Here is a 26,451-nt window from a genome sequence, read left to right on the forward strand (position 1 = left end):
TCCCAGATTTTGTGTCTCATAATCTTGTATGGCATGATTTTCTTGATATTGATAGTGTGAAATTATATGTTATGCAGACCTACAATGATCTTGTATGGCATTGACAATATTCGTGATCTCTTTGGGCCCAAGGTAATTATGGCAGTATTTCTGAGTTCGTGTAATTTTCTCTGTGGTGTCAAAATGAATGCTTCCTTCCTGGTTTGTTTGTTTAGTATGATGTTATACTTGTGTTGAATATTATAGCCTCTTTGGTGTCGAATATGTTCTAATTACAGGTGGACCTGAATCTCATCAAGAGAAATCCAATTAGCCGACTTGGTGTGCAATAGTATTCTGGGAAGATTTCATCAATTACTGTGAAAAGATTCAGTTTTGTCGTGTGAGATCCAATATAATGAAATTAACAATTGAGTGGAAGTACATTGGATCTATGAGTATCTCTTAATTTTTTTGAACGGACAATTCTTGTGATTGATGCAGATATTCTTAACTTTTTAAGCTTTTGCTGTATATGTCAGATTTTCTACTTGAAGAAAGCAAATTGCTTGCAGTTCTTTTTAACAGTAGAAAGGTTGTGGTTGTTAGCAATATAACTTTATTTTATCAGACTATACTACATTTGTCATGTATAGGCATGTCTGTTGGAAGAGACACATGTCTCCCTACATGCATGTATTTAAGGATCTGTGGATCCATCTATTTAAGATATAGACAGAAAACATCAATTTATGCTCCCCAATTTTAACAATTGGTATCAGAGCTCAAAAGAGATCCTGCTACTAGAGATCAAAACAACTCATTGAAGAAATATTATTTTTATAGAAAAGTTATATATAAAATTATGCATGCAAGATAAACTGTTACTACAAGAAAAAAGGCGTAGACATGATTCTGCTGTATGAAGAGCAAGATCTCTATGCATTATATCAATATTTTCATTATCCAAGCCACAACCCTTGTGTTTAAGCGATGGAACCATAACTCTAGCATCTTCTATAGTGTCTAGGGAAAGATTGCCAATTATGCAAACATCAAACTCACTCAATGAAAGTTTGCTCAACATGTCTTGAATTTTCTTTGCAGAATTCATGAGACATTTACATATAGCAAGAATTCTTCAGAGGCTTTTGAAAGTAACACAGAGACTGCAAGTGATAGAATCGACGTAGTTATCTCATTAAAATTAAAGCTCAGGAATCTTACTTCACAAATAATAACTGATCAGAGTTATGAAGATATGAAGTGATGTTAAAATCAAATTTCCGCATTTTTGCTACCTTGCTGAGCAGAAAATGAGACAAGCAAAACAAGGACATTCGGGTTGAGCATAAAGTAGTCATGCTTGGGAAAAGAAGCCTTTTCATCTGCTCACAAAATAGTTGAGAAGCAAATGCTGACAGATTTTATATAGAATATGCATAACATTCATAAAAATCTAGAATCATATACAAATTTTATGGCAGGTCGTATTTTTATTAGACAAATGAGATCGTAGGTGTTCGAAGATAATTGGAAAAGAAATCATTGTGAAGAGACGAAAATAGATTGTAGTTTTCAAGAGAGTTTCTCTAGCCACCGATTCAAAAGTTGTTGAAACTTAAATATCATTTGAGGGATGTATGTTTGAGAGGTCTAGGAGACCATAGTTAGTAAATTTTGTAGATGACTGCAAGGTGTTTTCACATTAGCCAGTCAAGAGATAAGAAGCTGAATTTTTCAAGTCTACCCACATGCAAGTATTTTTGTAAAGAAAATGTTGCCCTCAAAAGTTTAAAAAGATTCATAGCCAAAAATGAAAAGCATACGAACAGCGTAAGACAAAGAAAAGAACTTCTAATTCGATACATGTAACTACCAAATCTTGAAAGAAGTGCAACAAAATTATTAAGGAGTAAAGCCACAAATTGAAGTTCTAATATTATTTGTTGAAAATTATTCTACCTATCACACATTCATTCTGCCAACAAAGGTGGGTTGAAGATATTAAGTGGCAGATTGAAACTTCTAATGAAAATAGTTCAAAATATATTGTAGATCATTGAATATAATTTAGAAGATAGCAACCGTATATGAAGTTTCAAAGAAAGCTATCAATTTGTTAAGAAAATGGTGAGAGACAAGTGGGAAGAGATTGTAGTGTATTTGTTCAAAGGAAGGAAGTTGACTTTAAATCATTCGTTTCATTTGGAAAGAGTGATAAAAAAGCAATAAAGAAAATGAGAATTTAATGCATGTTGATTCAAGAGCATTCAGGGTTGTAGAGCAATCTTGCATCTCCCAAAAATATTGTTATTTCTATTTTCTATTATGGTTAGGTGGTCAAAAGTAAATGCAAGCATATATAGGTCTCCATGTACCTAGGAAAGTGCCAAGGGGACATAGGGGGTGAAAATTATTTAATATTTGTGTTCTATGTTCAATGACAATTGTAATTTTCAAGGAATGACACTTTTTTCTATCATTTATAATGCTAGAATCATAAAAACACCCTTTGTGACATGGGAACAAGGGAGGGGAAGAGTCATGTACTCATATTTATTGAATGGTTACATAAAAAATGGGAAAATACACCTTTTTAGGCACCAATTTGAGAAAATTGAAAAGATACCTTTAAGGAGCCCTCTTGGGGAAGTCAAAAGGTCATTTATAGGCTATATGTTGCTCTTCTTGATAGCCATGTGTTGTTCATCAAGATGGGGAGTGGAATTTACAAGAGGCACATGAATGCTATAAAAGGGAGGCTTGGATTAGTTGTTAAATAATCTAGAGTTGAGTGGATCATTGAGAGTTCATCCAAGGTTGAGTGGATCATCTGTAGTAGTGTAGATCATTCAAGGTAGAGTGATAATTTGAAGTTGGGAATAATTCTCCTTCATTTGAGCCTTGAGTTGTAGTTATTCTTGCAATATTGGTAAAGTCCATGAGGTTAAGCATTGTAATTGTTGAATATTTGTGTTTATTTATATTGAAGTAGTAGAAAATCAAATATTTTTATTTTGGCAATTTCTATGCAATTTTTTTTTGATCGATAATATGTATTTTATATTAAAGTATTAAGTAAAATGTTTGTGTGCATACTAAAACAATTCATGAAAATCCAAAGGGGATGAACCCCACCAGTTTGACCATAGAAAACGTACTCAACGAATATTAACAGAGAACCATAACATCTTGACTATCCAAATCTACTATTCAAAGTTAACTTGTTCCAATGAAACTAAACAAAATTGGAACAAGGACCCTACAGATTCCTACTTAACATCCATACTCTTGCTAGAAGCCTCGCCTCAAAATTGCTAGCAGGATAGCTCAATTGCTAGCAGAATAGCTCAGACTTTTGCCTCGTTATTAGTTCCATTTGATAATCTTTGAGCTCCCTTGGCAAGGACCTTCCCTGCACCATCCCTCACGGTGCAACCCACTCTTGAAATATTTGGGTTACCCCTTGAAGCGCCATCAAAGTTAATTTTAACCCATCCTTGATTCGACTTACCCAAGGTCGATTCAAAATTACACGAGATTAACCCTTGCCAGCCCATTAACGAGCCTACATTTAATAGAAGGCCAACATGATTGAATGCGTTTATCTACCATTGAGAATGGATACTTTTGAAAATTGTGACTCTCTATTGAAGTCGACGCCACTTTTGAAATGGCCCATTCAATTCTATCACAATGATTTTCCTTTGATTCCTCCTTACTTTGAAAGATACACCCGTTTCTTTCTTTTTAAATCTCCCAGATAACAATCAAGGGAGCAACTATCCAAATAATGGAATATACAAATTTCTTGGGTTCAACAACCAACTTTTAAAAAGATTGACTAGTTTGTCAAGAAAGGGAGCTTCCCACGAGAGCCTTTCCTTCAAAAAAGTCCAACAATCATGTGCCATTTCGCAATTTAATAGCAGATGGTCAAGACTTTCATTTCCAACTTCACACAAAATACACCTAAAAGGGCCATTAAACCCTAATCTACTAAGCCTATTCCCTGTCAAAATTCGCCCTTTCAGTGCCAACCAAGCAAAAACACCTACCTTGGGCAAAATTTTCAGCTTTACACAAAACACACCTAAAAGGGCCTTTAAACCCTAATATGCTAAGCCTATTCCTTGTCAAAATTCGCCCTTTCAGTGCCAACCAAGCAAAAACACCCACCTTGGGCAAACAATGACTATTCCAACAAAGCCAAGAGGGCCATTCCTCATTTTTATCAACACCTTCAATCGACTTGTAGCCCCGTTTAACAAAATATCTACGTGTCTTAGACCCACACCATTTTAGTTCATCCTCACCATTGTACAAATAGGGACAAAATTCTAAGAAAATACCATCCAAGAGCACCTTTAGTTGTGGATTTAAGGGTAAGGTTTGAGTATCCTTCCACCGCCACACACTTAAACCATTGACCCTAATCATCTCCATGTAATTTCTGATTTTAGTCCCTCCAGTAGTTTCAACAATCCGTTTAATGTCCTCCACACCATCCCTCAACTTTAAAGCTGACCTACCTTCCCAGAAGTCATCCCAAAACTCCGCTTTGTCACCACTCCCTAACTACCAAGTGACATGATTAGTAATCACTTTCCTGCAAGACGATAAAATTCCAAATCATTGAACCTTTTGGGGGAGCTTGAATGGTCAAAATGCGCTCCCTATTTTGAGAGTCCAGATATTTATGTGTCAATACTCTGACCCATTTTTGACTTGGGTTCATATACATCTGCCAAATTAATTTGTCTCCCATTGCCTCATTGAGCAAACTCCAATTCCTTAGACCGCCACCTTCAGCTTCCTTGGGTTGGCATAATTTATGCCATGCCACAAGAGGAATTTTATCTTGGTCATGTTTTCCATTCCAAAAGAACTTTCTCATTCGTTGATTAATAATCCGAACCACTTTCTTAGGAATTTTAAGACACATCATAGAATAGATCGGAATAGCAAAAATGACCGATTTAAGCATAAGCAACCTACCAGCAGATACGAACCATTTACTCTTCCAACCTTCTAATCTATTGACACAACCGTCCACCAATCTATGCCAAATATTGATTCTGCAACTAACCCCAAATAGTGGAGTGCTAAGAAACCTTCCTGGGAGAGGCCCAACTTTCACTCCCAATATCCAGGCAATATCTCTTTGTTTATCTAAAGGGGTATTAAAGAAAAATATTTCAGATTTAGCCCAATTTACTTGTTGGCCTGACGCTTCACAGAAACAACCAAGAGCCTTTTTGATAATGCACACTTCTCTCAAAGATGACTCTCCAAACAAAACGGTGTCATCAACAAATTGCTGATGAGCATTTGGGTCAAGACCTTCAACAATACTAACCTCTTTCCATTTAACCTCCACCCTTAGTTTTTTGATAAATCTGCCTAAAGCCTCCGTCAAATAAATGAAGAGGAAAGGTGAAAGGGGGTCTCCCTGTTTGATACCTCTCGAGGATTGAAAGAAACCCTGAGGGCTACCATTAACCAGTATTGAGAACCATGGTCCTTCTATACAAGCTTTTACCCAATTTAACTAGTGCTTAGCAAAACCAAAATTTGACATGACTTGAATTAGAAAAGAACGATCCACCATATCATATGCTTTCCTAATATCTAGCTTGATCAACATCCTATCCACTTTGGCTTTCCTAATAGTGTGGATGACCTCATGAGCAATTATGATCCCTTCCACAATGGATCTACTTGGTACAAACCCATTTTGTTCCTCCGAAATTATGTATTTTAAAACTAACTTCAATAAATGCATCATGACTTAGGCAATGATTTTGTACAATGCATTGCATATAGAAATGGATTAGAAATCATTAAATGTCTCCACTTTCTCAATCTTTGGGATCAAAGAAATTAAAGTGCAATTTAATTCCTTGCCACTCGAGCACTGCTTCTAGATTCCTCTACAACCTTCCAAACATCAACACCCACAACATCCCAAAACATTTGATAAAAGAAAGCAAGAAAGCCATCAAGGCCCGAAGCCTTATCCCCTTCCATCGAAAAAACAACAACTCACACCTCCTCCAAAGATATAGGTTTACATAGAAAAACATTTCGGTGTTCTAATATAATCCTTGTGATATTAGATAAAAGCAAATTTCGTTGTTGATCATACACTTCCTCATTTTTCGAAAGTAAGTAGCTGAAAAACTCCATTGCTTCTTTATTAATAGCTTCCATCGTGTCTAGTTTATTGTTACTAGAATCTTTAATCTTTGTAATTCTATTCCAAGATCTTCTTGCTTTCACTGAATTATGGAAGAATTTTGTATTTGAATCACCTGCCCTCAACCAACATTCACAAGACTTTGGTCGCCAATAATCCTCTTCTCAAGCTAGAATTTTAGTATACTTACCCTTTAGATCTTTCTCCTTCCAGAAAAGATCATCTATCATACCATTATTCATGATGTTTTCTTGAATCCTACTCATCTCAATTTCAAGAGAAAACTTGCCTGCAAAGATATCCCAAATCTTGTTCTATTCCATTCCTTTAACTTCTCCTTGATGTATTGAAACTTCTTGAAAAATTGGAAAGCATTTGTACCATCCAGCTTCGGGGCCAAATTCCACAATTGACTAATCATATTCTGAATACTAGAATCCCTAAGCCACATCTTCTCAAATTTGAAAGAGCATCTTAAGGGAGCACTATCCATTTGGACGATCAACTCCACATGGAAATGATTTGAGGCAACTAGAGGTCTAATAGAGGCCTCAAAAAGGAGAGGGGATAGGCTCAAGTACCACCCAAGCAAAATTTGTCTAATGTTTCAGCAATGTGGCTTGGACCCCAACGTCTATTTGTCCAGGTAAGGGTGCCACAATTTAATCTAATTTCTCACAAACCATTTGAGGAAACAAAGTTCTGAAAGTCTCTCTATGAACATTTAAAATCAAAAGTACCCCCTTTCTTATCTGCCAATTCCAAGGTTGCATTAAAATGACCTCCAATGATCACCAAATCATCACCCAGGCCCTGCAAAATCATTGAGATTTGCTCCCAGACCTCTGGTTGCAATCGAACCCTCATAGAGCCGTAAAGATTCAAAACAAAGAAAACACTATTAAGTCTAAAAGAGTGGACTTTACACAATTGCCAAGACATAGAACTAACCAATTTCTCAACATTTGAAGAAAGATGATTCCATAAAATGCCTAGCCCCCTCGCAACACCAATCGCATCCACAAAGATACCTGACCATGATCTCCATAGCATTAGAAGATCCCAACTTCCTCTTTACAAAGCTCAGTCTCTTACAAAAAAATGAAATATGCTTTCGTTTGATCCAGCCCTTGCATGATTAAACGTTTTTTTGTTAGGGGCGTTGCATCCCCTGACATTCCAGCTAAGGATTTTCATTGTCCTTTAGGAAGGGATGTCCCCTTCCCTACTTTTAGTTTTCTCTGCCCTTTAGCACTCCCTGCCATTTCCAATCTGAGTCTATTTGGTTTATGCCCACGTGCCTTTTTTTCACCAAGCCTGATCTTATGCACCAAAGATGTGGACTGGTTAATAGTCCTCTCTTCCACAATACCTTCTTCATCCATTAGACCCTAATCATCATCATCATCATCATCCTCTGAGGGAAAATAATCCAACTCATTCTCTAAATTACTACCATCACTTCTCAAATTTGAATCCTCAGTATCCTATGAGGTGTCCAAAGGGCCAACAACCTTAGTTGGCTCCACTTGCTGATTCAAAAGACTGGCCCTCATCGCTTTCATCACCTTTTCAACCTTAGCAATGGCTTCACCTACCAAATTAACAACATTTTCTTGGTTGTTGAAGTTGATTGCATCAACCACCAACACCCTAGTTTGACCATGTTGTGCTTCCATTTCAAGGGGGAAAATAGCCAAACTTTTGCTCAAGGGTACACCTCAGTCTCAAATCACCACCTATATCACTATTCAACTATGTTGACTCCACTATGATATCAACAACTTCATTCTCCAATAATTGGTTGTCCATGGTTTGCATCTCACTGTCCCCAACTTGCTTGTTACTCATCGATGCTTCTTTCTGCTTCTGCATATTCAACAAAATATCCCCTACCCTATCTTCTTCTAAAGACTCAACCTTAGAACTCACATTACACAATTCCTCTGTATGCCCTTCCTTTTTGCATCTTGAGCAATACTCCATGTTTTCTTCAATTTCAACTAGTTGATGCCAACAACCCTCATTTGTGTTAATCTCCAGAGTTTTTGGAAGTGGAAAGTGAGATTAACATCCAATACAAATGGGAGCATGCATACTAAAATCCTTATCCTCAATAGCTTCGTTTGATTTGATGTAAAAACGTACCTTGTTACCAATGGTGATAAATGTTTCTTCATTCCAGTATTCACGAGGCAGGTTATACAGTCTTAACCAATGGGAACCTCTTCAAGATGGGCATTCAAGGGATTAAAATTGGGTTTCCAATATTTCACATACAAACCCTTGTGCCCCATAAAAAAGGGGCCATTCTTAAAGATCTAAGAATAGAGACAAAACTTTAGGCTCCGGTTGGGATTGTCTCACCTTCTCACCTTCCTTAGTTTTTTGTAACATTTTGGGTCACTATTCCTTCTCTCGAATCCTAAGCCAAGCCATCTTGGGATTATCTAGAGGGCCTTGAAAACCCTTGAAAGCCACAACTGACTCCTCCCTTTTCTACGCTTGAGCCTAACCCTAGTCTCCAAATGCTTGCCAATTAAAATCATAGCCCCTTTGCCCGTTCTGATCCTCCCATACCCATCTAGGTGTGTTCCATGACTGAGACGTAAGCAAAACATGATATCTGTTTCGATCTCTAGGTTGAAATGCTCTGAAATCACGTGGTTGAAGCCCTAGTCACCTCCTCGACGCCATTTCTTCCAAACTCATGTAGGATATCACCCAAAGGCCCCCTACACCATTACACTTACTCAACATTCTCGATCCATTTCTATGCAATTTTATTTGTTAAACTATGCATGAATTCTGGGTGGACTATCCTACATAAAGTGTAAAAGAGCATGTGTTTTTGGTGTGTTAGGAGAGTCTCCTACATCATTTGGTATTAGAGCCACACATTCTTGAGAGTGGAGAGGATCCACCAGGTCTACAGGAAGAGGATGCTTGAAGGTGTCTCAAGAAAACTCTAAAAGGAGTTTGTTGTAGAAGAGGATTTTATAATTGCAGAGGATTTGAGTTTTGGAAGATTTTGTTGCAGGTGAGGGGACTTGCAAGAGGGCTTGAGTCCTAGAGGGATTTATTACAAGGACCTGTGACTGCAGAGGGTAGAGAAGACATGCTGGGAAAATGGTGTCTCAACCTTTTATTTACATGAGGTTACCATTTATAGTAAATTTTCATTTGAGCACAAAATGGTGCAAAATTTTTCCTGAAGCTTCTGGTTGGCTAGATAAGCATTCCGGTAAAGTTATGTCGCAAGATCACAACTAGTTTTGAAGATATTAAATTTTTCGTTTTGGAGGGGTCCAATAAAAGGTTTAACTTTGATTTTGAGAAATTTAGAGGCCTCGAAATATCCTGAAAAGTGGGCGTAAATGTCTTCATGGTTTATGAGGCAATAAAGCACTTCATGAGTTTTCCGACGCTTCAAACAATTTGTCAATAGGACACACGGTTCTCAAGTTATGGCCTCTGGAAGTTTGTACTCCTGAAATAGAAAATATAAAATACATTGAACAAATAAACGAGCTGTAAAAAGGGAGGGACACGTCATAGGGCATCTAGAAGGGAGATAAGGTCGGCTACACCTTATTGGGTGGTTTTAGCCCATGGTTTTGTAATACCGTTTGACGGTTTCTTGTATGGTATCTCCTATATATGAGGTGTGTGAGATAGAGGTTGTGTGTAAGAGTTTTATAACTATTGAGTTACCTCTGAATTTCTGATAAATGGTACTCCTGTGAAGAGCTTGCTCTGTAAGTATATTGTAATTTGTTTTGATTGCTGAATAATATATTGGGCGACTTTTGGAGTGTGGGGTTTTCTCTCGAAAGGGTTTTCCCCACGTAAATCACTGTGTTATAATGTTGTTATATCTATTTCTATTTTCTGTAACTGTTGTGATGATCTGTAAATTTTTTCACATTACTCTCCTCTCAAGATTAGTGTAGGAAGTTGTTCCGCTACTTAACTTCCTTACAAGGCACAAACACTTTGAATGAGATTGTGAAAGAAAGTTTGTTTGCTGAGGTACACGAGAGTCTCTAAAGAAGAAGAGTTTAAAGAGAAGGATGAGCTACGTTATGAGGGGAGCCATGATAATTCCATTTTGGGAAGAATATTGGAAAGAAGTGAAGATTAGGAAACTCCGCAAATAATTAAAAAAGATGTGGAAAATAAGCAGGAAATGAAAAAAAAGTAGAAGATAATGAGTTTGTAGTAGAGACATGTTTGTTGGAAGGCATGAGAGAAAAGAATGAAGACAAGGAAATAAGTGAAGTAGTAACCAAAAAAGGAAGAAGAGAAGAATGAGATTGTAGCAATTAAAGAGGTTCAAACAAATAGAGACGCTAACATGATAGAGTTAGAAAGCCCCAAATTCAACAAGCAAGTGGGCGAAGAGGAGAATAAACTTTAGTGGAAGTAAAAGATGAAGAACATTAGCAGATTGTTAGAAGGAAATCAAATAGATGAATTTGAGGAGTTGAATGGTGCAACAAAAAATGAAGGAAATGTGGTTGGAGAAACAAAAGAAAATTAGGTGAACATGAGAGTCAATTTATTCATTGTGTACAATGTCATCTGCTGCCGTCCCACCTGTGGCTCCGCTAAGTGTTGCCCTAATGTTTCTGCTGCCGTCCCGCCTGTGCTCCCGCTCATTCCCCTGGTGCCGCTCTCCCTGACGTCACCTCCTCCCAAATTGCAGATGTGGCTCGTCCCTCCTAGGCGGTAGTTGCAACGGAGATCCCCCACAACGGCTCTGCTCGGGTGTAGTCTACTTTCTTTTGCAGTTGGGGGGGGTTGGGGGAGGGGGTTTATCCCCATCTCATGTGCGACCTCTATTAATGTGAAAAAGGATTCAGATCGAGAAATAGAGAATAATATGAAGGTTTTTACGGAGCATGGTCTTATCTGTAGATTCAAGGGTATTTGGCCTAGCCTCCCGAAGCTGCACAATTGGATCTCTCATCACTGGGATCCACTCGTTTATGGTACTGTCCACATATACCCTATGGCTAAAGGTTTTTTTGTAGCTAAATTTGAGAATGCAAAGGATAGGAATTTTTTTTTGTATGAAAGTGTTTTCTATGAGAAAGATAAAATGTCGTTCTTGGCCAAACCCTGACACTTTGATTTTAACCCCCTTTTTGAAAAGTTCAACAAAATCCTGGTTTGGGTTCGGCTCCCTTATCTTCCTATGCATTTGTGGACTGATTCTCTCTTTGAAGAAATTGGTGATGCTATAGGGAGTTTCATTATGGTGGATAATGAATCCTATGAGCTTTATCACACTACTTTTGCTCACATTTTGGTGGAGTTAGATGTGTCTAAGGGACTACCAATTGAGATTGTCAGTAACTCCTCTTTTGGTAGTTTGGTCCAAACTTTGGATTATGAAGGTATTCCATTCAAGTGTCGAAAATGCTTTAAAACCGGCCATGCAGCTGGGAATTGTGGGCTTGAGAAGAAAAATCTTGCAGCTTCATGGTGGTCGGGGGCCTCTTACTTGTATTATACAGGTAATAAATCTCTAGACTCTTCTAATGATTTGTGGATGCTGGGGTTTCGATGGCTGGTGCTGACTCTTTATTGGTGAAGAATGTTTCTTCGGATGCCACTGACGATGGCTCGATGATTAAAAATGCTGGATTACAAGATGCTACTGTCTCTTCTGCTGAAAATGGTTTGTTGTTTCTTACTCCGCTGACAACTTCACCGGATGTTGTTACTTCTCCTGCCTCATCTGTTGATGGTGGCCTTGTACCTGCGACCATCTTTGCTCCCTCTCCTATCGCTCCTTCTTCCAATCTGGATAGATCGATGCTGGGTTCTTTGGATTGGTCTGCGGCGGCTGCTAAAGTTGAAGAGGGTTGGATTACTGTAAAGGGGAAACATTCAAAGATGTCCAAGACTTGTTTCGATATGACTCTTCGTTCCCACAAGGCTAGTTGTAAATCTTGAGGGCCTTCGTAGTGGGCTATTTGGGTTGGTTTTTTTGGTCCTGTCTTAGGATGGGTTGCCTGTTGTCTTTCGGGGCAGACTCTGTTTTTTGGTTGTGGCTCTCTCCTCTTTGTTGAGAAGTCAAGTTATATCCCTAGTATGATTTGTAAAGGGTTTCGGGTCCCTTCAAAACCTATTTTGCCTTAATAAAAAACAAAAGAAAATAAGGTTAAACTTGAGATTTTTGAGTTTGACTCATTTGAGATGATAAGACTTGAAGAGTGTGAAGATGCAGATATGGAAATATTTAATTTTCATAAAGTCGTTCATATTGATTTGTGTGTGGAAGAGTGGGCAAAAAGATTTCGGTGGAGGTGGTCAGTTTCTAGTGGGTTAGATTCCATGAAGGAGAATAGGAGGGGAAAAATAATTTGAAGGATGGCAAATGGTGGATGCAAATCTATGAGATAAGAGTAATCGATAGAGTTGCAAGAGGAAAGTGATGATTATTCAGGCTAAGTGTTGGAAGAGGAGAAAGAATAGCTAGTTTGAAGTAGTTGTTATAGTGATGAAATTCATTGAATATTGTTGGCAATTTGAAAGGGTGGCTTTACCATCCAACTCCATTTTGTGAGACCAAGCTCACATAATTTTCCTATGTCAGGTGTTTGATGTAGGAGCATCAATGGGTGTAGGGAAATCCTGCATCTCCTAAAGATATTGTTATTTTTTATTTTCTATTATGGTTAGGTGGTTTAAAATAAATGCAAGCATATATAGGTCTCCATGTACCTAGAAAAGTGCCCAAGGGGACAGATGGGTAAAAATTATATAATATTTGTGTTTTATGTTCAATGACAATTATAATTTTCAAGAAAGGATGCATTTTTCTATCATTTATAATGCTAAAATCATAAAAAAACCCTTTGTGACACGGGAACAAGGAAGGGGAAGAGTCATGCACTTATATTTATTGAATGGTTACATAAAAAATGAGAAAAGACACCTTTTTAGGCACCCACTTTGGAAAATTGAAAAGATACCTTTGAGGAGACCTCTTGGCGAAGTTAAAAGGTCATCTATTGGCTATGTGTTGATTTTATTGATAACCATGTGTTGTTCATCAAGAGGGGGAGTGGGATTTCCAAGAGGCACAAGAATTCTATAAAAGGGAGGCTTGGGCTAGTTGTTAAATCATCCAGAGTTGAGTGGATCATTGAGAGTTGATCCGAGGTTGAGCAGATCATGTAGAGTAGTGTGGATTATTCAAGGTAGAGTGATAATTTGGAGTTGAGAAGAATTCTCCTTCATTTGAGAGGCGAGTTGTAGTTTTCCTTGCAAGATTGGTTAAGCCCATGAGGCTAAGCGTTATAATTTTTGAATATTTGTGTTTCTTTATATTGAAGTAATAGAAAATCAAATATTTTTATTCTTGCAAGTTCTATTCAGTTTTATTTGTTATGCTATGCATGAATCTTGGGTGGTGAACCCCACATATAGTGTAAAAGAGAATGTGTTTTTGGTGTGTTAGGTGGGTCTCCCACATTAGCATGAAATATATTTTGGAAGAAGAGCTCGAGAAAATTAGAAAGGAAAATGAGAAAATAAAAGAGGGAAATAGGTTACAAAATAAAGAAATATCAAAATTGAGAGAAGAAACTAAATAAAGAAAATTGAGAAAGTAAAAGAGGAAAATAGGTTACAAAATAAATAAATATAAAAAATGAGAGATAAAAATAGGTTAAAATTATAAATTGCATTTTATCAGACCATGCCACATTTGTAATGTATAGGCATGTTTGTTGGAAGATACACCTCTCTATGTGCATCTATCTATTTAGAATATAGACACAAAACATCAATTTATTCTCCCCAATTTTAACAATGATTATTGAAAAAAATCAAAAAAATCTAATGACCTATGTTTGAGAGAAACATAATTATTGAGCAGGTCTTCTAGTTTGATTGTTTTTGTGATAGTAACTACTTTTTAAATTTCCGAACACTAACACAAAAGAACATTCTACAAAATCTGTTTATTTTTATTCTATTTTTGATAAAGGTATTTTAAATAGTCACTTAAAAGGCAACCATCTGTTGCCAAATAAAAAGCATTCGTGCAAAATGCAGATTATTAACGAGAAGTCGACCATTCTCGCACAATCACAATGCTATTCCATTAAATCAAAGTCTAAGATAGTAGAAGGAAAAAGTTATAAAAGCATGAGGAATATTACCTAGCTAAGCACTAAAATATTATATATATATATATATATATATATATATATATATTTGTTAAAGTGCAATCTAGGTTTATATAGTGGTGGGTAAAATAGGTTGTTTGGTTTTAAAAGATAAATGACAAATTCTAAAGAATCAAGAAAATCAAGATTGTTTTAGTTTCATCCTATGTGTAATTCAAGATTGATTTTTCTTTGTCTAAGTATATATTGTGGTAGGTAAAATAGGTTGTTTGGGTTTAAAAGATAAATGACAAATTCGGAAGAATCAATAAAATCCAGATGAAGTGAAAATAGATAGTCAACAAGAAATGAGAAACCTACCAAGCCCCATGAATAGGGATAAGCACTTGTTTACTTGAACAACATACATGCCTTGAATATTAGAAGTAATATTTTCTCATATGTTAAATGACATGAAATACATCAAAAGGAATAAATAATCTAATGAGGCATTGCAATTAGCATTCACAAAATCACTAAAACATTTGCTTATTTCCTAGAAAGGGCAATTTTGATTATTTCTAGTATCAACCTTGATATCATTCTTAGAAGTTGATTTCGCCAAATAATTAGTACCTTGGTTTTTTCCCTTCAAATATAGTTATGGATACTACTATGTTTTTAACATTTATTCAATTGTCATTGTTGAAAGTGAGGAAAATTGTCTTTAGAAATGATAAACCAAAATTTTAGACTTAGATTGTAGAATAATATTAGTAAAATATATTATCTTAGCTTCTTAAATAACTTGGTGGGTGGCCATACTTAGTAAAATTATTTTAACTAATAGAAAGCATGCCAATAAATTAGAACTTGATCTTTCCATTATGATTACAACAAATATCTCCTTTGTTACTGTTTCTAGGATTGTCTTTTGGAGCTCCATCAACAAATATTCAACAAAGCCTAAACAATGAAATTCCCATATAGTAAGTAGATATTCTTGAGGGTTATTATAGGAAGAGGCAAAAGAGGGAGAACCACGGGAATACCAAGTCTCATTAGAACTTTGAAACCCCACCAAGAATTTGCCTGATAATCTTTAATCTAAATTTGGTAGGTTTTTTTTAGATTGGCCATTATTTTGTCTCAAACTTGTCTTAAATGTATTGTAGTAGTGAAAACCATCTAATTCATTTCCACCAAATATTTTAGCAGATCAAGCCAAGATCATTATAATGTAATAGATTAAGGGCCTTTAGTTGCAAAGGTCTTAAATATATTTATAATTATTCCATGAAATTTCTAACAAATCACATCATAAATTGCAAAGGACAGTAGAAAACGTCAAGCTAAAAGAAGAGGTTTACTAGAATCTTCATCCTGAAGGCATAGAATACATCTATTTAGATCAATAACCCCTCATTTTCTTAGTTGATTGTGGTGAAATATTTTATTTAAAGGTACAAGTCATATGAAAGCATTAACCTTTGCCAACATTTAGCATAATGGATTCTTTTCCAAAGCTTATGGTTCTCAACTTCTACTTTTTCTTCCAAAAGAGTTTAATAAACAATCTGCACTTTGTGGATCGCAAAACCTTTCAAACCCCATCTAAAGAAATTTGAATGACCATCAAAAGAGAACTTTTTTGGATGCTAAAATGAGCTAATTGATAAATGAGAAGAGTGAATTGTTGATCTAGTCAAAGATACTTAGGTTTTCATATCCAAATCCTCACACCCTCCTATATGACCACATACTAATAATTAGCAACATCAACTCCAATCAACTTCAATACACTTTTAATTTTAATTTTAAAATATTAGGGAATTCTGCACAAAGAAGGCTATGTTGGTTCCATTCATCATAATAAAAATAAGAAAGGTTGCCTTAGCCCACAATCTACAAAAGACCAACTTTGATTAGACTACTACCCAACTTCTTAGTTTGGTCAAGTGTTGGCATATTAGGGATGAAAACATATTCTCCAAATTAAAATACTTGATCTTAACATTTATCCGTCTTAAAGTTGTTTGTACACACACCATTTTCAATATAATTTAGTAACAAGAATCATTATTAAGTAGGGAAGATCTTGTACTTAAATCTCCTCTCTTTAGGAAAACAAATCTTATCCTAATCAAGCGCATGCCACTTCTTTTTTTTAATTTTTCTTCACAAAGAAACATTCTCATCTTATGATTCAAACCATGAATGATGACTTTTGGAGCTACAAAATAAAGAGCTTGAATCATAGCTCTAAGGACTATAAAACTAGCCAAATGGAAATGTTTTTAATGCCCAATTACTAATATGATGAACATAATCTAATATAATGTTTTATTATTTTTTTCCAAGACAAACAGGAGATAAGGATGGCCAAATATTTGAAAGAATATATTAGCAATCTATTCTTGAAGATGAAGGTTTGTAGGAAAAATAAAACTTGAGCCAAGAGATGAATAAACACTATAATATATAAATGTCAAGAGCATGTCTAAGAGCAACAACTTCCTCAATAGTGGAATTACTCATTATTGTCATCCACAAACTGAAAATGAGATAGTGGATTATATCTTGCACAATGTAAAAGGAAAAAAAAAAGAAAAGAAGAAAAAAAGAAAGAAAAAAAAAGAAAAGAAAAGATTCAAGAAGAAGATTGCTTTATGTGCGGTTACAGCGATGCAATGGAATTAGAGACATAAGGATAATAATGGCCAACCACCTTTGGTAGCACATTTGCTAGCTGACTGACCTCATCCTTGGCACCCAAGCGAAGACCTCATAATAATGCTAATGCTAGCCGTCCTGCATTGCCACTTTGGAGATAATAAAATAAATTAAAATAATTATTTTTCTCATACATGGTTGATCCCCATTGAAGTGGCCGACTTAGTTTGTGAAAGTGCACATGATTGCATATAAATAGAAGTTGGTTTGGAGGTTTCTTTAAAAGAAAGTAATGCGATGCAGATCATTTCAGATTTAGAGTAAACCTAAGGAGAAGAAGAGCAGATTTCTAAAAGAGATTTAAGAGCAAACTTAGAGTAGATTTTGAGTGGATCTAGAGTAGAGATAAAAGATGAAGAATACATCAGATTTATGAAGGATCGATAATAGTTTTGTGAGGAAGAATAAGAGCAGTTGCGAGAAGGATATTGATAGAAATTTGTAAAGAAGTTTGAGTAGGTTTATTAACAAATCCAAAAGAGGTTTATGAGAAAACCTGAAGGAAGTATGTAGCAGATCTTCAAGCAAATGTGTAGACAGATTTATAGTAGAATTAAAGAGATCTACAATAGATTTGTGAAGGAATTGAAGATTTATAGTAGAATTAAAGAGATCTACAATAGATTTGTGAAGGAATTCAAAGGCACATTTATGAAGAAAAGTACATACAAATTTGAAGAATAGAAGTATATAAAACAGATTGTATCAATTTGTGAGAGAAAGGATATCTATAATTAGATTTTATAAGCATTGCCCATGAAGACGACATATTTTGAGAAAGCAAATACTTCTTCATATTGGAGAGGTTGGCGCTTCTTAGCAAAAGAGATTAGTGAATCTTACTAAGTTGGTGTTCAGTTGACAGGATTAGTGTCTTTAGTAGGTTAGTGCTTAAAATTTGTAAAACAAAATTATATAAGCAATATTTTGTCATGGTTTTCTCTTGTTAAGTGTTTCAATGTAAATCATGTGTTCTCCTTGTTCTTTTCTTATTTTTTATTAGAAAGTAGCGTTAACTAGGGCGTTGACCCTTAACATAGTAAAAAAACTATCAACAGACACCAAGCAACATCAAGAGAGATGATGTTGGCAAAAAGAACAATAGCCCAAAGAAAGTTAGAAACAAACATAGTCAGACAGGCAAGGAATCCTATCCAACTGGAGAACAAAAAAGACCCCACTCAAGTGGGGGGATAGCCACCCAAACCCTAATGAGGGGGGGATTGGGGCAGGGGAGAAGACTTCCCCTTTCGCCTGCGAGCAACCACAATCCAAGCGATACTGTCATTAGATCCATCAAAAGAGAGATCAACCGGAAGGGTCCCCGTAGGGTTACAGAAAGAGGTGTCAACAGAGTGTTGCAATAGAATAGCAGGAGGCTGCTGTAGAGCAACAATAGGCTGTGACGAAATAATAGCAACAGAAGAAGATCCACCAGCAGAGGATCGTGGCTACAAAATAGGAGAAGCGAAAGAGGGGACCTTAAGAGATGAGGCCACAAAAGGAACATCCAGAGCATCAATAGTCGTGAGGGGCACAACATCGACATAATCCTCATGAGAGGAGCTAGTAGACGCAAAGTCAAGAGCATTTTCTGTTAAGTGATCATCCGTAGCATTCTTCCACAAGGTAGAAACACCTTTGTGGCATGAAATAGAGCAATCCGAAGCAAGATGACCCATAGAGAAGCATCTCCTGCAGCGAAAGGAGAGGCCTCAAAATCCAATAGTTATGACCAAGGCCTATCCCCTACCATAAGAACCACACCTCCTGAAAGATGAGAGAAGATGTCAATGTCTACAAGAATACGTGCAAAGCTAGTGTGGTCCATTTAGAACGTAGCTTCATTGACCTTTAGGAAATGAACAATAGAGTTACCGATAGCCTCATAACAACAGTGCTCCCAAAAATGAAGAGGGAGATTGATGAGACGGGCCTAAACTGGACGCATATTAAGTGGTTCAGTGAGAGGGTTAAAAGAAGTTGTCCAAGACTTAAAAGAGAGGGAGTGCACTCCCCAAGCCCACAACATGCCCAAAACCAAATCCCGATCAATTGAAGATGTGAAGGAAGCAACAAGAAAACCTTTAGCACAAGGGAAAAGATCAATATTGTGAGCAACCAAAGGCCGCCAAGAGTCACTTACCCAACGATGAAGGTCCAGTAGAGAATACTAGAGCCTAAAGAATCTGCAGACAAGAGCACAACATTGGTAGAACCCAATGTTGTCTATGACATCCTGACCACAAACCACCACAGGAGAGGATTTAGCATAGGGAAGAGGACGGACCCCTTTCGAGGGTTGGGTAGAAGATACAACCACATGAGCAAAGCTACTCTTGCAAGAAGATTTGGGAAGAGAACCAACAACATCAACAACATTTCGCAAAGCTGCATCCCCAGAAGCCAAAGATATGACAACAATAGTACCCACAAATGGAGAACCGGGGGGTGTAGGTGTTGCACCAGGCAAAACCCCACGGGGAACATGGGGGGCCTCAACAACAACCACCTAAGGAGCATCAGAACAAACAACAACAAGAGCATTAAACAAACCATAAATCATAGGAGCAGAAGCCCCCATACTTGGAGGAAGGGGGGGGGAAGTCCAAAGACGAGGTAACATTATAGACATCCGCAACAGATAACACCGTAGAAGTAGAAACCACCATTGAACCAGAGGCACCGACAACAACGTTCAAATGGAGAGAGGCGGGAGAGCTGTTGGGGAGAAACGGGAGAGCCATTTTCTTCTTTTCCTTTCTTATAAAAAAGGGTGCAATACTGAGACTTCCTAGGAGGTCACCCATCCCAATACTACTCCAACCCAAGCACACTTAACTGCAGAGTTCTGATGGGATCCAGTGTACTAACACTGGTATGATCGCATCCTCTTTTCTTGTTATTAATACCGTGTCATTGATGTTATTGTGATTGTTAGGTAGAAAAACTAAATTTGTCTTCTATTAATTCACCATCCTTTTTGTAGAAGTGTGAGCTCATTAGTTAGCACCCATCAAAGAGGAAAAATGAACTTCTATAGAAGGATAATCATTCGAGAGCTCAATTTTCTTCCTTACACTTGGATAAACAAGAAATGTTGATGCCTTCTAGTTTGTCTTATTTTGGTAATAAATTACAATTGAAGTTTAAAGGGGCCCTCTGTAATGGGTCTCATACATTTCTCAAGTACAATCCCAATATATGGATGTACTTGCAGAATTAAATTGAGATATTTTTGACATGGAGAGCACAGATGATAAGGATTTCTCGAGAACCTAGATTAATCCTCTATCTCAGATGCAAGTGCTATATGCGGGCTAGAACGTGGTGCACTATTGTCTTGTATGAATAGATGAATTAGTTTACATTCTACATAGGTTTCAAAGAACCAATAGGGAAAATGTGACAAGATGTAACACATCTATGAGAATGTATTAAAATATGTCTTATGAACATGATCTAAAGAAAACAGATAGAAATCACCAATATTTCTAAGAGTACACGAGAGTTTCCATAAAGATGGTATCTCCCAAACTTGCACAAAAAAAATAGAGAAAGGTTGGGGTAGTCATTTAGGGGCTTGCCTCAGTCAAACCTTCAATTTTGTGTCCACCTTCATACATAGTCAAGGTAGATAAAAAGACAAATGACATGAAATAAAGATAAAAAAATGTATATATGTTGCTAAAACAATACAATGGGCTATGGAAGTGTTTGAATGATAATATTACTGAACTGCCTCAGTGGAGGGAAGACAATCCAACCAATGATAAGATTATCGTCATGCTATAATATTAATGAACTATGAAATCTTTTAAATGTGTAGTCTTCATTCTTTTGGTCAAGCCAATAATGCCATGAAAGAGGGGCTAGTAATCAAATGACCACAAAGGATCAAGTGACAAATTATGCAACCAGATATCATGGGTGATACCAGGTCAATGAGCGATTATAAGAAATGTGCACATGCCCAAAATTGAGAATTAGGGTTTTAGGATTGAAACATGGTAACCCTAAGCTAAGTAGTTTGGATAAGAAATAGATTCCAAGGACAAAGTTGTTATAACCAACCGATTTGAACTCATCATAATTTTTGTAACACCATGACCAACTTTTTCTTACCATTATCCTGCAAATATGATGTAGGAACAATCCACTGTAATGAGAAAAATAAATTGTGACACCTTTAGCAACTTTGCATGACAACATTCAGAACTTTGAATGACTCTACAAACAATCTCTTCCTTTGATGAGCACCACTTTCATATCTACAATATTTGAAATTGCAATCTTGACATCAATGACAACAACATCTACCAACAATACCCCTTTTGTTATTGATGGCAACACAACTTGAACACAAAAAAATTATTTGATTGCGATACTAATTTGACTTGATTTCTCCTCTGAGCTTGATTGACCCAACACTTACTAATGTATCTCGATATAGTTTTCTCTCTAGCACATTGCTCTCTCCTTTTCACCTTCCTTTGTTTGTCTCTCCTCCTTTAACATCAATGATAAAGGGTGTTAGACAGTTATGATATCGGGAGAAAACTAAGAGAGGGGGGTGAATTAGTTTTCTCACAAGTATAACCGTTAAAGCAGGTTATAAACTTTATACCAGAGCACAAAGAAACCAACACAATGAAAGATAAAGCATGAAAGAACAATACACAGAACACCAATATTTTTGATGTGGAAAACCCGATAAAGGGAAAAACCGCAGTGGGAAACCCTACCCACAATCAGATAATACTTCTGCAACAACATGTGAAATAATTACAATGGGGATTGCACTTGCAATCAGACCAACCACCCAGAGCACATTGATCATCACAAAAGGAAGTCACACTGACTTACAAAAACACCGAACTACAATCCAAAAAGAATGAACTATGGAGATAGCATCTCCTAATGCTGATACAATTCTAGTTAAGCACAAATGTCTGCCCTGTAACAACAAATCCTTCACAACCTTCCATTGAATGATATATCACTGTTCGCACATAAACCTTTCTATGATAATGTAGACATAGCCATCAACACCAAGATTGCATGAATAAGTCACTTATAAATACATATCATCAACCTTATTGATAAAGTTGACTAAATCCTAAACTCATAAACCCATAATTATAAAAATTGCATAACATGATATCACCGAACCAATATTATGATTTACATTATATAGCATGGATCTAATTCAAATTCCCAAATAATTACATCTACCAGAAATCATGCTAAGACCAATCTCCAATAGGTTTCACCAATTATTTGAAACCCTTAGTACAATAACACATAATATATAACCGGATCCAAATAACACAAATGTCTGCCCTGCAACACCAAATCCTTCACAACCTTCCGCTGAATGATATATCACTGTTCGCACATAAACCTTTCTCTGATAATGCAGACATAACCATCAACACCAAGATTACATGAATAAGTCACTTATAAATACATATCATCAACCTTATTGATAAAGTTGACTAAATCCTAAACTCATAAACCCATAATTACAAAAATTGCATTACATGATATCACCGAACCAATATAACTATGAATTGTTGTAGGAAGAAATTTGAAGAAAAGAAGTTGGAAGCAGGAGCACGGTTCAACGGAGAAAGATTTGATCTTTTTTGCGAATCCAGGTTTTTAACTATTTAATCTTCTTTTTGTATATTTTCAAATGCTAGTATTATCATTTTGTTAAAAGTGTTAAAATAAATCCATGTATTTTTTTTTGAGTAAAATTTGAATGCATGAAGTTTTCTTAACTGGGAGATAATAGTTTAGATTTACTTAGGTAAATATTAAATGTTACAAAATTATTAATAAGAGCTTATTATTTTTTAATTAAAGATATGCTTTATAAAATAAAACAATATAAAAATCAAGAATAAGATAACAAAAATATATTTACACTTATCTTATTCTTCCAATTCAATTTTTTATCATTTTAAAAAGAAAATTATTATTGTACATAAATCTAAATGGTATTTTGTTTGGTCCATATAAAGATAAGTGAATAAATGAAATATTATAGTACCAAATAATTATTAAATATTTAAAATGGAAAAATATTTATATAGATATATTTAAATTATACATAATTTAAAATATCAACATTTATTGACATTACAAATAATAATTAATATTATTTTATTGCAAGGCATCTCATGCACATTTTTTTCTATTCAATATAATAATAATAATAATAATAATAATAATAATAATAATAATAATAATAATAATAATAATAATAATAATAATAATAATAATAACTAGCAATCGCACCTTCGTGTGCAATAGGTACACCAAAGAGGTTTGGAAAGTCAATTAAGGATAATTTTGGTCTATTTGTTTGCATACAAGTGTTGTAATGAAGTCGATTGGTAGGGAGATATATAGGGGTAAAAAGAGATGGATAAACAATGAGCTAGAGATAGTGGGAGATATGGATAAAAAATTATGGAGAGATAAAGATGGAAAGGTGAAGAGATAGATATAGATGTCTAGGAATAGAGAGAGGGGTAAAGATGGATGGCTAGAGAGAGGATAACATGTCCAAAGATAGAGGGGGAGGAGAGAGAGAGAGGAAGACAAAGGTAGAGATGAATACAAAGTTAGAGGGGAAGAGGGAGATGAATATATAAAGAGATAGAGATACACAAAGGGAGAGATCAAGATAAAGATGGATAGGAAGTTTGAGTGAGAGAGACAAAGAGAGATATAGAGGAAGAGGGAGTGTGAGATTTTGCCAAGATCAAGAGCTTAATGAAAAGTACGAAATAGAGAGACAAAATATTGAAAGGAATAAACTGTATTCTATCAAGATGGAAATACTAATCAAGTAGATCATCAAAAGTTACAAACAATGTAGATGAACCTGCTTATAAAGGCAATGCTAAGAGACAAGAGAGCACACAATGATGACATGTGGCTCAATGAGATGCAAGGGTAGTTAGGGGAAGGTAGAAGAAATAGTAAAATATTCCACATGAGGTGGATCACCCACCGAAGGTGGAATTATCACTCCATAATAAGTGGATATGATAAAGTAACAACAAGATCACACCATAAAAGGTGGAAATTATCCTACATACACACTCCCAATTTATGCAAATCTCCCTAGGTGTCTCATATACCAACTACTATGATATGCATGTACCTAAGTAAATTTAAGTAAAGTGTAATTATATCCAACATGAATAAATAATTACATGAACACCCCCCCTTAAGTGTAACATAGGGGAATGCACTTAAGTCTACAATGCAACTAAGCAATGCAAGATGGGTCCCAACTACATGGCCATGTTAGGTACCCGTGTACAAATGCAAATGCAATCTCCCATAAAGTGGAGACAGAGAGAAATATCCAATGGGAAAAAATCCTCCCCCAAAAGAGAGATGAAAACTATATACAAAGGAACTCTCAAATAAATATGTGAAAGACAAAACCCCATGTGAGGATAAAGTCCTCCCATATGAGAGAAGAAGAGAGAGTAAGGATCCCCCCCTCAATGTAGAATCTGCACTAATGATAGAAGGTCAAAGCTGAATGAAGAAACTGCTCCACGAACGTCGAACAACATTCCTCCCCTTGGAAAGAAACAAAACCAAAGGTGTATCCATGAAGTCTCCCCAATCATGAAGGGAAGATGTAGGAAAAATACTCATGATGAATGGAATCTCTGAAAACTTCTCAAGTGTCCCCATGTCGATGATAAAAGTGATCCCCTCCAAAGGTGGTGAACTGCTCCACACTACGGAAAAAGGCACTCCAAGATCCAGTGGAGATGAATGTAGAACAATATCCAAATACACACATGTCTCCTCTAAGGATAAAGAGACCTCCTCCAAATGTTGTACATAAGTATTTATAAGCATATCAACCTTGAAAGAATGATCATGTAGAGAATGCACAAGAGGGTCAAAGTGTTCCCTCACAACAATCAAAGAAGAATCATCTTCATCAAAGAGAAGATGAATGTCATCAATGATGTCTCCCAAATCTGTAATGTAGGACTCCACAAACAAACCTGCAATGTCTGTCAAGTAGGCATCCCAATGAATTGTATATGGAAGACAAGATATATCCCATTGCACTGAATCACAACAAGGCAAAACTATCGCACTATCTACATCTTCAGGTGCAATAGGTGATGTGATATCAATAGGAGGAGATGGATTGCAAGGCTCAAGAACGGGGTCACATGTGAGAATCCCCAAGTTCAAGTACCCAAAGTTCTAAACATCCAAATCATCAACATATGAAGAAACAACCTCATCAATAGGACCAAAATGTGAAAAGGAGTACAACCGAGATGCATGATCAACCACCCCAGTCACAATGATAGATCTAGTCTCCAAGTCTCTAATGATAACTGAATCAGGTGTGAACTCCACAATTTTCTTTGTTGCCCCTGTGTGATTTGATAGATGGAAAGAAGATTGTTTGTCAAATGGGGTACACACAACACAACATTGAAGGACTTATCCCCAATGGAAATAGTTCCTTTCCCAATCACATCCATGCATGTATGATTTCCCATAAAAAATCTGTGGCATGGTTCAAGGATCAAATGAAGAGAACATAGATTGTGAAGATGCTATATGATGAGAAGCCCCTTAATCTAGAAGCCATCTCCTTGAATCATGACTTGTAGCAAAATGAAGAGCTTCAGACAAATATATCCTAAGTAAACTTAACATTGTGAAATGATGACATCAGCACTGTGTAAGAAAATTTTGAAAGCTTTGGATCCCTGTCTCATTTGGCTTTTTTATTTTGCAATTCAACTCTAGGAGTCCATACCTTGCTCATTTTTGTTCCTTTTTTGGTGCATTTTTTTTTGATTTGGGCTAATTTTTCATGCTCTTCGTAGTGGTGGAGGAATTTTTTGATTTTCATGGACAAAGTTTTTACAATTTGTAGTTTTTGATGACTGTACCAATCTAATCCTCAATTTTGCAACTTTAGAGGCTTTGTTTGGGGTCATACGACCTCCTTTTCTTCAAGTGCCATTTTTTTAAAGTGCATAATTTTTCATCTACTTCATAATCTACCATTAGTTTGCAGTGATTTTAAGTAGAAATTGTACTTTTAGTATTTGGTCATTTTTTGGCCTATTTGGTAATTGTATTTTTCTTGGATCTCAGTTTATATCACTTGCAGTATTTGTTGGAGTCTCTTATAGCCTATTTGAGGCAATTGTAAAGTTGAAATTAGAAGTCCACCTTGCCTTGTTTTGCAAGTGGCCCATTGTACACGAACTAAGTATAAAGTGCCAAATCATCATTTTGGGGGGAGTTTCTTGATTGAGTAATTTGGGGGGTGTCTAGTGTGATTATGACTCTCTCTATCTTGTGTTTTTTCATTTTGGTGCTAGGGGTTCTCCT

The 26,451-nt window shown here is 36.1% G+C and overlaps 1 protein-coding gene and 1 pseudogene across 1 annotated transcript in view; one reads left to right on the forward strand and one right to left on the reverse strand.

Annotated features, from left to right (window-relative positions):
• Positions 1-737, forward strand: part of LOC131026718 (phenylalanine--tRNA ligase alpha subunit, cytoplasmic) — a 79,569-nt gene extending 78,832 nt beyond the window's left edge. Inside the window, exons 17-18 of the mRNA XM_057956655.2 lie at positions 78-132; positions 279-737. Coding sequence (XP_057812638.2) covers positions 78-132; positions 279-332 — 109 coding nt within the window. The 3' untranslated portion in view covers positions 333-737. The remainder of the gene's footprint in view (positions 1-77; positions 133-278) is intronic.
• Positions 738-19,813: 19,076 nt separating this feature from the next.
• Positions 19,814-19,932, reverse strand: LOC131026738 (5S ribosomal RNA; annotated as a pseudogene).
• Positions 19,933-26,451: the final 6,519 nt, after the last annotated feature.

The sequence above is a fragment of the Cryptomeria japonica genome, chromosome 10 (assembly GCF_030272615.1).
Source record: "Cryptomeria japonica chromosome 10, Sugi_1.0, whole genome shotgun sequence".
Lineage (NCBI taxonomy): Eukaryota > Viridiplantae > Streptophyta > Pinopsida > Cupressales > Cupressaceae > Cryptomeria > Cryptomeria japonica.